Raw genomic sequence first — 15830 nt, forward strand, 5'->3', positions numbered from 1 at the left:
TTGTCTCGCCACAGGAAAAGTTGTGGTGTAGTTTTGATTTTTCTTTGATAACCAAAAAGTATATATTATATTTGACCTGATTATACCTAAGGTTTTGATAATAACTTTGAATAACCCTTCGAATACACACAAAGAGAAATAAATCTTCGTCCTCAGATGCAAATGCGACTCCAAAATAAGCGATTTGTATCCTGTTACTAGGATCTCATGTGAGTGGAAGCGAATATGCTCCATCACTTTTAGCGCTTTTGTAGTACGGTTTTCTTATGAATTTGAATTCAATAATAATATTATTTAAGTGCCAAAGTACACACACTTTTATACAAGAATGAATTGTTACAGAGAGATGTCTCCATTCTCCATGTTTATGTGTCTAATATTTTCAATGCATTTTAAAACAATACAAAATGCTCCAGTAGAACACAAACGGATTGATAATATTATGATTGATTTATCTTCTTGGGACGAATCCCATCCGCAAAATCCTGAAGAGTTTGGAGAATATTTTGAGGGCGACATCAATGAACCCAATATTGGAAGAAATGGGATAGTTGGAGAAGAGTTTCGATGGGAAAAAGGACAAATTCCATACGAGATAAGTGGATTATTTTCTACAAACGATAGAAAAATTATTGCTAAAGCTATGGAACTTTACCAGAAGTATACTTGTATCAGGTAAGATTCCAATTTCATTCATAATGAACGTCTTCATCAATATTTAGCCGTTTGTTATATTTGTGTATTATTTTTTATTATTGTTTGGAGTTCAATGAATCAATCATAAAAATATTCCTTATTCTGTTCTGCCAGGTTTTCATCTTCATAGACTCAACAAACAAAATGGATAAACATTTAGATCTTTCAAAAATCCACTCTCATAGTTCACTTCGCCATACTGTATACGGCTGTTGGTGTTTTAGAAATTATCGTTTCCAACTTCACAAAATTTTAATTGAATATGTGGAGAATGCTGGAAAAGCCTATTGCTGTAAGCTCAAATGCATTCTTTCCCGAAGTGGAAATAATCTGAACAATTGAACGATTGGTAGATTGATTTAACAGATTCGCTTCCATCAAGAGTAAACATCGAAATAGTTGAGATACCGGGAACCAATTTCACATTAATTACACTCAGATTAGAATATCAATCTCAAAGAAGACAATGAAGAGATGATAAATTTCTTATTTTTGATATAAATAATACGTAATTAACCCTTTCTAAGTTTTAAAGCTTACCAAATAATCGCAAAATAATATCTAAATATGATTAGTTTCCTAATTTCTATGTTCGATGGTTTAAAATAATTTATATACATACATTTATTACGACCTTGAACCCAATTTCCTTGATTTTTAATGTAACGCCGAGTGCGGGTGCAGCGACTATTTCTAATGAATAATTTATTACAAAATTTTTTTAATCTCATGCAGATGTTGCAGCCTCTAGCGCGCAAAAAGTTTTCTAATCTTTTGGTCAGCAACCGTGAATACCTTTACTTTTTGCTTATAGAAATTAGATAGGTAAGCGTGTACGTTTCGGAGTTGAAGTAGTCGAAATACACATTGATATTCCGAGTACAAACTGTGTGCAAACCTTCTCCTTTAACGGATATAACGATAAAATTACAGTGGTCCCTTCATTGTCGCTATATCCGAAATCCACTATTTATATTACAATTTAACATGAATGAAGTCTGAATAATAATTATGGAGCTATAAAAAAATAGTACGTAAGAGCTTTTGTATAAAATTACAAATTCATGATATGCACTTTTTCTATAAATACAAGTTTCCGTTCTACAACAACATTCTGTTGTAAAAATATTGTTTGTGTATTTATTTAACAAATAACCCCAACGATGTTAAACCTACCTAGCTGGCCAAAAAATTTTTGAATATATATGTACTTTATCAATTTTCCAAATATTGCCTTACTTCTGACGTGCTATGACATATTGCGCCGTCGTGCTGGTAACATATTGTTACGAACACCCTTGTCCTAGAGGAGGGCCATTTAAAAAGAATCTTAGAAAACGATTATGGTTCCGAGAAAAGAATATAGCTATTCATTCCGAGAACAAGAGTAGCCGAGGTACTGAAGAAATTACACGACAGTCTATCGTGTCTTTATCAACAGTATAATGTTGAAAGTCCTTTCGAAAGCATTGCTTTAGATATTGATGGACCATTTCCGACGACAGAAATGGTCCAGTGTAGACTGTGCCCATGACCGGAAAGTGCAAGAATGGGTTTAGTTGCGGATTCAAACATCCAGTTTCGGCCAATCCATGATTTTCAGGAGAAATTTCCATCTAAGGAGCGGGTAATGTCACGAACTCGTCCCTGACATGAAGCCGGCACTGTCCGGTTATGATGGAATTCTAATAATCGGCGAAGGCTCGGCACGTGTGGTATTCGTTTGATATACCACAGAATTCTAAGATTTGGCCAAGTCGTGGCCTGTTTGAAATTTTAATCATCGCAGGCGATTTGTTAACATTGTTTCTTTTGAACCAATTTTTAGAAAGGTCTATTTATTTATTTTTTGTGTTCCTTTATTTTCTAGAATTTTTGAGAACGTCGTTTTCGATATATAAATGAGTTTCTTTAGCGAAGTTAGTTTATAATAAATAGTCATAATGAATAAAAAGAAATAGAAAAGTAACCGAAGAATTTAAATAAATTATATAAGTTAGTTAAGTGTAGTGTAAAGTGTTGAATTACATTGAGAATGTAAGAAACAGTGTTGTACTGTGATTTTAAGGTTATGCCTTATACCGAAAATAAGCCAGATTATGCCATCCTAGTAATTTCTCACAAAAAATATGTGTTTTCAACGTCGTTTGATAATGAATCTTAATCGTAATGAATGAATCCACTATAGACAATTTTGAGAGTTTACGTTTGAATACATTTAGAATCGTTCACTAAAATATTTTCTCTTTCAACAATAAAATGGTCATATGCAAGTTTGTCTTTATGAAAAAATGTTGGTTTTTATACAGCAACAGCCTCCTATTTGAACTCTAGATAGTATTACCTATGTATAACTTCGTTCCTTTACTTGCAACAGGTTTCTTAGGCTTCTCATTGAAGTAGTTTATTTATTAGGAACGAGGCAAGGAAACACCAAAGTGGACTGACTAACTTCAATATATTTTCTGATCTTTCGAATACTTATGTATTCATCGTGTGGAATTGAAATTATGGTCAAATACAATATAAGTAATATGTATAAATGTATAACAATAATAAAATTTTACTTCCAATAATTGATTTTTGATATTATTAAAGTATTATTGAAACTCATAGAATTTAAAATTCAATATTCATATTGACGTTGATAAAAATCTTGATTAATTGAAATATTGATTCTGGTTACTTTAGGAATTTTCATTAATTTTTGATTGGTTAGATTTTGAATGACGTTGAATTTTTATAGGTTAGATAAGGATAAGTTTTAGTGAATGATGTTTAATATTGATTGGTAAATTTATGGATAATATTAAATTTCAATAGGTTAGGTCGTTATGAATGTAGTTGAATATTCATTGGCTAGAATATAAATGACAATAAATTTTATAGGTTAGTGAAGTTGAAATTTATAGGTTAGGTGAGGTTAGTTGTCAAAACTTTGGCAGATTCATAATTCATATTGTGTCCTTCGTGATAGACATGAGTCGCTAATGAACATCTATCAGGATATAATCTGCTACTACAATTTAAACAAGGTATTTCATATAGGTTGGTGTTTTATATTTTACTTTAGTAAAAATAGATTGAATATTAAGTGTTTGACTGTATGCTATTTTAATATTGTGTTTTTGAAAGATTCCAGAAAATTTAGGAGTAACTGATTATATATATGGTAAAGGTGTATAAATATTTGGAAAAGAAATGTTAGAAATGATGATTCAATGTTCGTGTCAATGTCAAATGAATTATACAAAATTCGTTTTAAAAGTTATGGAGGATATGAGTTTTCATAAAAAAGTTTGTAAAGTATTTTAATGTTTTTTTCATAAAAAATTGAATCAGAAATTTTAACTTTATTTTTCATCTGTTTGATTAAATTAATTTTAGTGTTACGTGGGTGATATGAACGATAATTGATATACATTCCAGAACTTATTGGTTTCCTATACCAGTCAATTAAAATTTTATTATCTTCGTTTCTTATAAATTTAGTATCAAGAAAAGATAACGATTTTTCAGTATTCTCCTTTTCTGTAGTAAATTGAATATAGGAAGTAAAATAATAAATTCTCAATTTCATTATATGGAAGGGAGAAAATTATATCATCTATATACTTTTTAATATAGAATAATTTGAAGGGTAAACCAAATATTACAAAGTCCAAGATATAATCCATTACATAATCTGCTAATACAGGGGATATTGAAGACCCCATTGTTGTTCCAAAAATTTGTTGGTAATTTTTATTATTATAAGAGAAATATGTATTGGTAAAAATGAATGTTATTAATTCTAATAGAATTTCTTTACTAATTTTGCAATTTTTACTTATATCGCTCCATTTATGTTGTAGAGCTGTAAGACATATATTTAAGTGTACATTACTAAATAGGGATATTACATCCAATCCTAACAATACATAATTCGGTGGAAATATCATATTATTAAAAGTTTCTTTGATTTTAAACGAGTTTTTTATATAATAATCATTGTGATAATCATAAGATTTAGACAAAATTTCAGTTAACCAATTTGTAAGGGGATCGATGGCTGTGTTAATTGATGCTACTTAATAGGTTTATGAATTTTTGGTAAACAGTAGAATTTAACATATTTCTTATTTTGTATTTGACCATAATTTCAGTTCCAGAAGATGAATACATGAGTATTCGGAAGCTCGGCAAATATATTAAAGTTAGTACACTTTGGTGTTTCCCTACTCATAATATAGTTAGCAAAGACTTCTTTACAATTCATATACAGTATGGTGCAAATGAAAGGAATAAATTCATTACTCTGTAAGGAAAAATCCCGAAACCCGTCGATTTTTATTTTTAAACAGGCTATTCGTGAAGATACCTTTTTATTTTTGACGTCATCTATATGATCGTGATGACGTCATGGCTAAAATTTTTAAATGGCTATGTGGGTATATATGTGGGCTATACATTATTTGAAAGATCTTTAAAATACTTCTCCAGCTATATCAATATGTACTGTAATTGATTTGCGTATGTATTAAGTATTGGTATGATGTATTTATTGACATACAAAAATAAATTTTGTATGTACGTACAGAAAATGCAAATCAATTGCGGGTAAATGCATGATAATTTTAGACCTTATGTTCAGATTGGAGACATAAGATGCAATGATAAAACATGGAGTTGGAATGTAATAATACGAAAAAATAATATTTCAAGATAAAAGTGTCACTGTCGAAGTTGATGACTAATATTTAAACGTATCATCCTAATTGAAAAGATTCGATCTAACCTAATCTGGTATTGTATATCCAAATATTCTAAGATTGGCTGGAATATCAGAATACAGGCGCCGTTTTGTACATCAGTGCTTTCTATGAAATAATTTTAGGTTTAGTAAGGAAGTTCACGAAGGAAAAGGTCGAAAATGGAAAAAGAAATTTAACGTAGTAATCGAAAATTGATAGGACGCATTTCGTAGAATTAGGGTCCATACAACACAATATTGAAGGGAAAGTTAATCAGAATTGAAAGCTACATTCACACAGAAAAAACGTTTTTCTACTTTTTAGAAAGCTACACCACAATGAAATTCAAAATAATATGTAATATGCTTCTAACGAGTTATTAACAATGAAGTTATGATATATATTTCTGGAACGCATAAAAAACATTCTATTTTCATTATGCATATTATGCATATCGGCATATACTAGTATAAGAGGTATATTATAGTCTAATAGAACATTTCGTAAAATATTTAACGAAATATTTCAAACACTTATCATGAAGAATAGTCATACTTTCCATGTCCATTATAAGATTGTCATTGCATCTATTATAGAAGTACTGAGAGGAAATATTAATAAAAATATTTTCATTGTGTCTCAAAACATGTACTATTCAGTTCTATACAATTTTGCAATTCCTCAGTAGATGTTTTTAGAGGAATAATATTTCAAATCGTTCTTTTGTGAGTTCAAACTAGCATATATTTGGATATTTTATGATCTGTCCCATTTCCTAGCTTCATATTTCTGACTTTTTAATTGGTTTATTTAGTATACTTGAAGGGATTGCTGAAGAAACCTAGAAAATTATTCCAGTTATGACGAGAAATCCATTTATCGTGATAATTTCAATAGCTCACCCACCTTCCATGAGGGATTTTATCTTGCAAATTCTCCCAAACTGAAGAAAAAAATTGATTTACACTCTCTTCAATTACTAGCAACGGCCTTTTGAATAATCACCTCGCCTTCCTAGTCAATTTTTTTATCGGCCATCGTTGAACTTCCTTCACTCTAGTAATAAATCTGAGGTAACAAATTTCATAGTAGAGCCATTCAATTTCAGAACCAAAATAAACAAAATACCTCTCAAAAAATATCAAAATTTGTCAAAATTCACCTCTTCTTCCATACATATCAGCAAACAAATATTTCTTTTCTACTGAGTATACTGTTTATACCACCACTACACCAACACTCACAATAACACTGCCTGACGCGCGTTTCGATAACCAAGTTGTCGTCTTCAGAGACTAAAGGTAAACAAAAATCTAATGACTTGACTTGTTTTATTCTAAATTTTCTCACCAATAAACCTCCTCCCGCGAAAATTAAATCTTCACATTCATACCTTGACTACTAAACTATAGAGTGAGCTGTAAGGAATTGGGCCTTTGTCCTTATTTAGCTACTCTTACATCTAGCAATCTCGATGCTTTCAAACGCATCCGACAATTTATTATTATATACATTTTTTAACAATTTTACATTATTAATATTTATTTCATGATTGTGACTGGCAGTGTGGTCGGCAATACCTGATTTTCCGGTCCGTCCATATTTTAAATGAGCTATGTGCTCTTTAAACCAGACTATAAAGGATCTTTTAGTCTAGTTTCCGTCACAATCACCCCAGCTGATTTCATATATACCACTCATTTCCTTGTTTTTTTATTTTGGGTTTGGAATAAAGTGGTCTCACATAGAGATTTCTTAAACCTATGACGATTAACCTATTTACAATTTTTTTTATTATGACCGTTAATTACAGTTACCCCAATAAACGTCTTTTCCTTATTGTATTATTATTGGTGGGAAAATTTAGTATAAAACAGGTAAGTCAAGTCATTAGATTTTAGTTTACCTTCAGTCTCTGAAGACGATAACTTGGTTATCGAAACGCGCATCAGAGAGTAATTGTGAGTGTTGGTATAGTGGTGGTGTACTCAGTGTATTCAGAATGAATAACGCAAATGATTCCAGAAATTACAGCTTAGATCATAACATTACCTTTGCCAGACTGCCGAGGCAACTTATAGAAGCCAAAGAAAATGTGATTAGTTACAGTTTCTCATTACCATGTTAATATACTTGTTAATATTTGTTAATGTCTTAATATTAGTTTTAACATTCCTTTCTTTATTTTACTCATTTGTTTGTGAGTGAATCCACAATTTCGCATCAAAATTTTGAATTGCATTACTTACTTATGTACTCATATACTAAAAACACTGAATTGAAATGAATTTATTTTTTATTCCTTTATAAGGGATCTCTTAGTCTGCCCAATATACTTCCCGTCACAATCACCACAGCTAATTTCATATATACCACTCTTTTCCAAATTTGGTATTTTATCCTTAGGATTGCCCAACAATTATTTTAATGTGTTGTTGAATTTATAAACCAATTTAAAACGGAGGAAGGTATCAGAGAAAATTCTTCTTGTTTTTCATTTTGGCTTTGGAAAACAGTGGTTTCACATAGAGCTTTCTTAAACTTATGACGATTGATTAACCTATTTGCAAATCTGTTATCATAACCGTTGAATACAGCTACATCCCCATGAACGTCTTTTCTTTATTGTATCTCTCGATGGTAAGTGGAAAGTGGATTAACCGATGTACCAGTAAATGGATACTGGCCATCTTATGTTGGATACAATGAAAAGAATCATCCTAGATATAAATGGCAATCTGAATGTTGATTTCCAATCAAAACATTCTCGAGCGAATCCATTTTTAGTATTACACTGTTCTTTATTACTAAACTTTTGATTCTTGTAATTTCTCACAAAACTTAACAAAGCGTACTCTCTGCTAATATAATTGCTTTTTTGTTCTCCATTTCAAGCTTTAGACCTAGGAATGAATCTGATAATGACTATATCTTGATAACAAATCAACAAACAGGATGTTGGTCTAGTGTTGGTAAAAAAGGAGGCGTTCAAGAAGTGAATCTTCAAAGTCCTCAATGTACTACGAAAATTGGAACGCCCATTCACGAACTAATGCATGCCATTGGATTTTTGCATGAACAAAATAGGCATGAACGAGATGACTTCGTTACGATTCATTGGAATAATATTAAGAAAGGTTTGTTTTTAATTTGTGCAAATACTATTGGTATAGACAGTGAGTATCAGTATTAGCTTTAATATTTGGTTGGTGGTTTCTCTTTTCGTTTCGAACTATTAGGATATAAAGAAAAATGTGTAGGTGTGAGTTATTAAATAAGTTTACTCAACCTAAATACCACTATGGCATCTACTAGTTGTCATAGGTTATGTACATAGCTCTGGTGGGTAAAATTGACAAGAGCTGAACAAAAGAATGATAGTGGATGTTGTTACTAGAGCACAAGACTTAACTTAAATAAGACCTCAGTTGAAGTATATATAACTGGTATTCAAAATGGAGTGAACAATATTAAAATGGATGTCACCAGTTTTATAACGAAGCGTAATTTGAGTAAAATAAAAAGGTGTAAAAGCTGGAAACACCTAATAAATTGAGTTACTTTTAAAAAATAAGACTATTCCAGAAAGCTATGCTCTAAATAATATAAACTACTAAAGACAATAGAAAAAGGTACAGCAATGATATTATATTAATTGAAAAAGCAACAACATTCCCATTAACTGTTTATTCAATACGCCACAATGAATACAGAGCAGTTAGAAAACAACTTAGACTAATATATCCCAAAAAAGTGAAATGAAACCTATTTGAGAAAAATTCACCTGTGGTTTAAGTTGGTGAAGATGTTGCCGTTGATGGTAGTGCAGCTGTTGGTGTTTCCGATTTCCTACATCCTGACAGCGGCAGAAAAAATGAGGTGAGGAAACAATCTGATGGAACGACTAAAGACTAACATATAACCATACAAAAATATGAATTTGGACGAAAAGTCATTTTCAAAATTTGCTTTCAGTAATTTTTATAAGAAATAATAGGAAATTACTGAAGAATATGATCACGAGAAAGTAAGGAAGATTAAGGAAAAGCTTACTAGCAAGTGTAGACGATAATATTACAAATTTATTAAAATTTACTTTTAAGGTGGCAGCCTTTATAGACAAAGAGACCATTATACCTCCAGACTGATACTTTATTAAGCTTTTCGAAATTTATATTCATATTCTTGTCAACTATCAACCTGTTTCATAATGTAAGGGGCGATTTCAGTATCGATATACTCAATCGAGATTAAGTGAATTCCATAAAAGTCACGTATTTGCAATTTAGTCATGGTTTATGAACAAAATCATTAATATGATTTGCAATTGACCGACGAGATCATAAAACACTGTAGGAACTTATTTCTAATCCTTGAATATATTTTTAAATGCAGTTCACTAGATATAACTGAATCAGAAAATGATACAAGTAATTTGCTAACCCCAAAATCAACATTGTTTCAAACAGTTTATGGAATGGCACCTGGTAAAAAGATGAATGTTGTTCAAGAAATGTTTCATTGCTATATTTTAGCTTATAGACAAAATAGTGAATGCAACTTTTATATAAAAGTTGTAATGCGCTCGTTTTGATCCTGAAGCTTTCTGAAACTATGATCTGAGGTCAAGTAGATCATCTATCTAGCAGCTAATTGTGGATCCTAACCCAGAACAGTCTTCAAGCATCGCATTCAATTTTCGGTGGAAATAAATTCAAAAGATGAACTACAAGAACTTTAATTCTTACTTCTTTTTTTGGTCGTTAATTCTTTCATGATATTAATTTAATGTTTGATAGATTTTAGATTTCAAATAATTATTATTGAGCTCTTATCAGCAATTTACCACTCACTCGGAATTGATATTAAAATTTAATATTAATGAGCAATATTTATGCTGAAAGTCCGGAAAGTATTAAAACCCCAACCCTCAATAGCCTATCAATTACGATGCTCTTGAGAATCAATAGTAGACAGCCATTTAAGGGAACTTAGTTCAAAAAGCCATAGACAAATGAAACAACCCGTCATCTGATCGCATTTACCCAGGGTAGAAAGGATCATACCATATGACTACGATCCTATTAACTCGATCAATTAGTTTCTGAACAGTCTGATGATAGTTTCCAAAAAGTCTTCTTATTATTATCTACACGTTCCATGATACTATGTAAAATTTGAATTAAACCAATCGTATTGATGTATTTGAGCATTTATATTTAGTTAATAGTGTAGAACCATTTAATTTGATTTGATTTTGAACTATATACAATTGTTTACAGGCAAAGAAAGTAATTTCAACAAAGCAAAAGAGGGTTACGCGGTAGATTATGGTATACCTTACGATTTCATTTCTGTTATGCATTATTCAAGCACAGCATTTTCTTATAATGGCCAACGAACAATTTCCCCAAAGGTAACGATTCCATAACTATTTTTTTTGTGCACTTTAATTTGGATTGCATTCATTCCATATTTGATGAAAGTGTTTATTTACCATTGAATTTAGGTATTATATTAATCGATTTGTTGCAGTAGCAAATTCAAAACAATGGGAGAATGATTATAGTTTAATTTAGAAAGGTATAGAGTAATAAAATCTCATTAGGTATGCAAAGGGACCACAAAGTGACGCAACGAAAATTTAGGCCTCTTTCATAGTTTAGCATTGATTTCATTGTAAAATTTTTTTATCAAGTGCAAGTAGTACCACCCGGGTTGGGGTCAATATATGGGTTCAGCCTATTGTTATCCATTCACAAAAACTGAAAATAGTGTGTCAAAGGCGTGCTGGTAGGATATTCGTAAAAAGGAGAGAATTTTATATTAACAGAATAAAAATTAGGCATTATGAACATAGTATTAGGTACACTTATTTTTTATTGAACATTATACATAAAATACATTATACAGAAATTAAATTATAAAAAATCAAAATATTCTTCCTCATCTGAAGAACTGTCATCTCCTCTTGACGTTATAATTAACGGGTCGACGACGGTCCGATCGTTCAGGTAGTCCGGATCCCACATTTTCTCCTCTTCTTTAATGACATATTGGACTGATTTTCGTCAGTTCTCTGGTGTCACCTCCTTAATGGCTTGATCAAACAGTAGCTTAACGTCTTTCATTTTGAATGTCGTGTTGTGTCTTGCTACAAATCCTTTCACTTGCGCCCATATAAGTTCTATAGTACTCTAGTTCACAGCGTTATGGCGGTGTGCGCAGCAAAGTTACACTATGTTTTTCTGGTATATCTTCCACGGAGTATTTCATAAAACGATGTTTGTGTAAATTTACTATAACTAATAGTTCTTTTTTTTATCAAAAAATCTTCAAATTCAATACTTTTGGTTGTTAACCAGTCAATAATTTCTTGTTTTCTCCAAGATGAAGCTGGAGTCTTCTCTATGCGTCGAGAATGATAACTTGCGTTATCCATCTACTACTGAATCAGCCGGAAGATATTTTTTTCATTTCACCAAAATAATCTTCAAAAGCATCCGAATCCATGTCCTCGTGGTAATCTCTCGTATGGCACGACTGAAAGGTTAGCAAACCTTCTTTTAAAAATCCCTCTTCGCTTCCTATATGGACGATTATTAGTATTTTCCCTTTACCTGAAGGCACCTTAATACCCGTTGACAGGCCTTCCATGAAAGCTTGGCGAGTACTGGTTATATTTTTGTCTTGCCACATTTTTGATACAGTATAACCTTCATTTATCCACGTCTCATCAAGATAAAAGATTTTCTTCTGCTTTGTTCTGTACTGTTCTATACTTCTTAAGTATTTTTGTTGCCAGCAAACAATTTCATCGCTTTCCAGTAAAAGTGCTCTACGGTTATGCTTTTCCCAGGCAAAATCCATATTTCTCAAAGTGGTCCATAAAAGTACATACACTTTTGGTGTCTTTATCAAGGACTTTTACTGGTCTGCTTGGACTTTTCTTGGAAGGTTCCACTTGGCCCGCAATAGTTTAAAAACGGTAGACTTTCCAACTCCAGTCATTCGGGAACATCGGACGACAGTTTCTTGTACAATAAATTTCGGGTAATTGTATTTTATGCAATCGTGTACATTTAAAATAAGTTTTTCATTCACTCATAGTGGAGAATTATTGGAACAGCAAATACTGATGTGTTAAACTAAACAAATATACTTATAAAGTTCTGAAAATTTTGGGTAAGGCACCATTGCCCTTACGGCGCATGGTTAAGCGATACCTGTTAAACGCAAAACGTAACTGTATAATCTACTACCTAAGTAATCCCTACATAATATTTCAAGACCTACACCTATGGCCGACACCAAAATTGATCCGAACTGGACGGAATTTTATTGCTCTACACCATTCTGAAATAGACTATAGTTTAATTTAAAAAAGAATTGCTATCACTACGGCAAGTAAGGACTATCGGAATATTTACATAGTTGTAACTATTTGAGAGATCGTGAATCATTTGATTACATTATAAAAAGCTTCCAGGATTTTTTAACTCAGATAACGCAAATGATGATACAATTTTTTACTTCAACAATATAAGAGCGAGTTAATAGCTCAGTTTGTGATTATGATGATAAACCATACTTTGATCACTGATATGTTTGCTCCTATTGTGTGAAGATAAAACAGTTGATTCTATAATTTGAGGTATCATATTGTTTCGGCATTTCCTTCTACACTCCTTCACTCCTTTCAGAAAGTATAGGATGTGGGATAGCTCTAGATGCTAAAGATCTTCATATTCTAATTCATGCTCTTTAGGATAGTGGCAGGATATAAATAAAGTTTACTTCATAAAACCTAGCATCTTCAGGTGCTCATAGAGGTGGTAGACCTGTTAGTATTCGTAAATGGTGCAAATTTAGGTTGATACATTCAATATGTCTTCATTGGTTATAGGTTAACGGTTTCTAGGAGTCGATTGTTCTAGTAACTGATTTGTTTCCATCAACCTTTTTTCTATTGTTTCTTTAGCCGATTCGACAGATCCAGGTCTATCTGATTCTACTTTATTAAGTCTGTCTGCTATTCAATTTTCTCCCACTCCAATGTATTCCTGAATCAGGGTACCTATTCGGGAGTAGATTACTTGGAAATAATGCTGCCACAAAAAATTCTCATACGACTTTTTGTTCCTAAGTTATAGGTCTTTTTGAGTTGCGAAATCAGAGCAAATATTTATGTATATTTTCTAAACTATACATTATGAATTTTTAATGGATGATTACGTATGTCCATGTAGTGTGTTTGACGGAATAAATTCTACAATATTAACTGAAGGCTAGGGGGAGCTCATGCCCAATGATTAACAATTTTTAAGGGAACAAACTGTACAATCGAAAAATAGCAAAAATGATTTTTGTAATAAAAAGTAAAACTTTTAAATCGTTGTACATGCCAAGGAAACCGTTCGTCATAAAGAGACATTCTGAAGAAAATTGTCATAAATTGTAATTATTTATTGAAAATACTCGCAGGAAGTATTGAAACACAATCAAACATTTCTAATTGAAGTACATAATGTCGAGCATTGTGTTACTTACATAAGAATACAATGAAATGTAGAAAAATATAATTAATGTTCGATGTGAGTACCTTGCACTTTTACACACTTCCGGAGTCTAGTCACGTCCCCAAGAAATGTTTGATTGTGTTTTAATACCTCCTACTTTTGGGGTTATTTCAAAGCTTGGTATATGCAACATCGGTAAACAGAAGGAACGAAATGATCGATGGAATATACCTCCATTGAGAGACGCTATAAGGCAAAATCTTGGAATACTCTTCAAAGTCTTCGGATATATATAGAACTAGATGTTCAACAGTATATAGTTCAATTAGAAATGTTTGATTGTCTCACAATATATTCTTCAAGTATTTTCAATAAATAATCATAATTTATGACAATTTTCTCAGAATGTACTTTAACTTCAAATGCCTATAACTCAGAAACGAGGCTTCGTATGAAAATTTTTTGATATCACTGCATTATTTTCAAGTCTACCCTATATAATCGAGCTTTTAACTAGTTGTAACGTTAAGAGATACTGGAAGTACTAATATTACATGCATAGCTTGATAATCTTATCATGATAATCATAGTTTTCGTGTAAATTTTCCAAGTTAGAACGAACAGTGTCTTTAGATATTTTTTAATTTCATCAGGGAACTTTAATAACAAGATTTTTATATCATTTCTATATAATTGTACATTATTTATATCGATTTCTATTGACATTCTAGGAAATGTATAATATCGAGAAGATGGGACAACGAAATGGATTCAGTAAAGGAGATATAACTAAAATTAATGCCATGTATAACTGTCCTGAAAAGACCCAACAATTAAATATCACAGGTGAAACAACCAATGAAACTATTGAGGGTAATACCAACTCAGTGTTAGAGGAAAGGAATCCATTTTGGCAGGCTGCTAATAGCTTATTCTCTATATTTGTGAAATAGATTCATTCGGAATAAATCCATGTAAAACAATCATTTCATTATTGATTAATTATTAGATGAAGTTGGGGTTTGGATTTTGGAGATATATCACTTATTAATTAATCGATCAAAATATGAGTAACATTAGACTTGATGAAATATTTTTCTTAAAATAAATTCACATTCTCGTCATAGTCATATCATTTTATACATATACCAGCAGTAATAACGAGGTATTTATTGAAAATAGAAATAAAGTACAAATAAGTTTTTTTATTAAAACGCAATTCGGTAAGCCCCCGTTTCGGTAGAAATCGGGCCACTGTTTATTGAGTAGCATTTTGGTAAATGTTTTCTCATTACTGTTCGTCCATCTCTGAAACAGGAATTTTTTCTGCGTGTTAAATCTGGACCTAATGAAACTGTTAATAGATTTTCCAACTGAACCATCGCAACAGTTTCTGTGTTGCATTAGTAGTTTTAGGCATAGCATTGTAATGCAAATGGTTGATGCCTTCACTCAATATGCACGCCCGTTTTGTTACCATAATTGAGCATAGCCTTGTCAAAGTGGCATAATGAAAACCTGCATTAACTGACCACATTCCACATAATGAATCAGGATATTATAACAAAAGTTACAGACCATGGCTGCCGTAGCTTTACCAGTAGAGGGTGTAAGCTAAAATTTCTTTTTCAGGAGTGATACAGGGTAATTCTTATGGATTCGAATAATACACGTGGCATTCAATGAAAACACAAGCTGCATGATACGAAGTACTGTTTACACATTGAAGAGAAAAAAAAATTCTCCGCAATACGAAGTTTTGAAATTTAAAATGCTGCAACATGTTTTCTGATTTTTTTATTTGGTTGCACTAAAACCACTGAAAGTGGTTATTTGCTTTTAAGTTTATACAAACTGTTAAATACAAATTACACTTACGAGG

At 31.5% G+C, this 15830-nt stretch overlaps 1 protein-coding gene across 1 annotated transcript; it reads left to right on the plus strand.

Moving 5' to 3' along the window:
- Nucleotides 1–442: 442 nt before the first annotated feature.
- LOC130440632 (zinc metalloproteinase nas-13-like) lies at nucleotides 443–14901 on the plus strand. Its single transcript, XM_056773891.1, has 4 exons — nucleotides 443–675; nucleotides 8325–8566; nucleotides 10712–10845; nucleotides 14680–14901. Exons 1-4 carry the CDS (start codon nucleotides 443–445, stop codon nucleotides 14899–14901), a joined length of 831 nt encoding a protein of 276 aa, XP_056629869.1.
- Nucleotides 14902–15830: the final 929 nt, after the last annotated feature.

The sequence above is a fragment of the Diorhabda sublineata genome, chromosome 2 (genome assembly GCF_026230105.1).
Source record: "Diorhabda sublineata isolate icDioSubl1.1 chromosome 2, icDioSubl1.1, whole genome shotgun sequence".
Lineage (NCBI taxonomy): Eukaryota > Metazoa > Arthropoda > Insecta > Coleoptera > Chrysomelidae > Diorhabda > Diorhabda sublineata.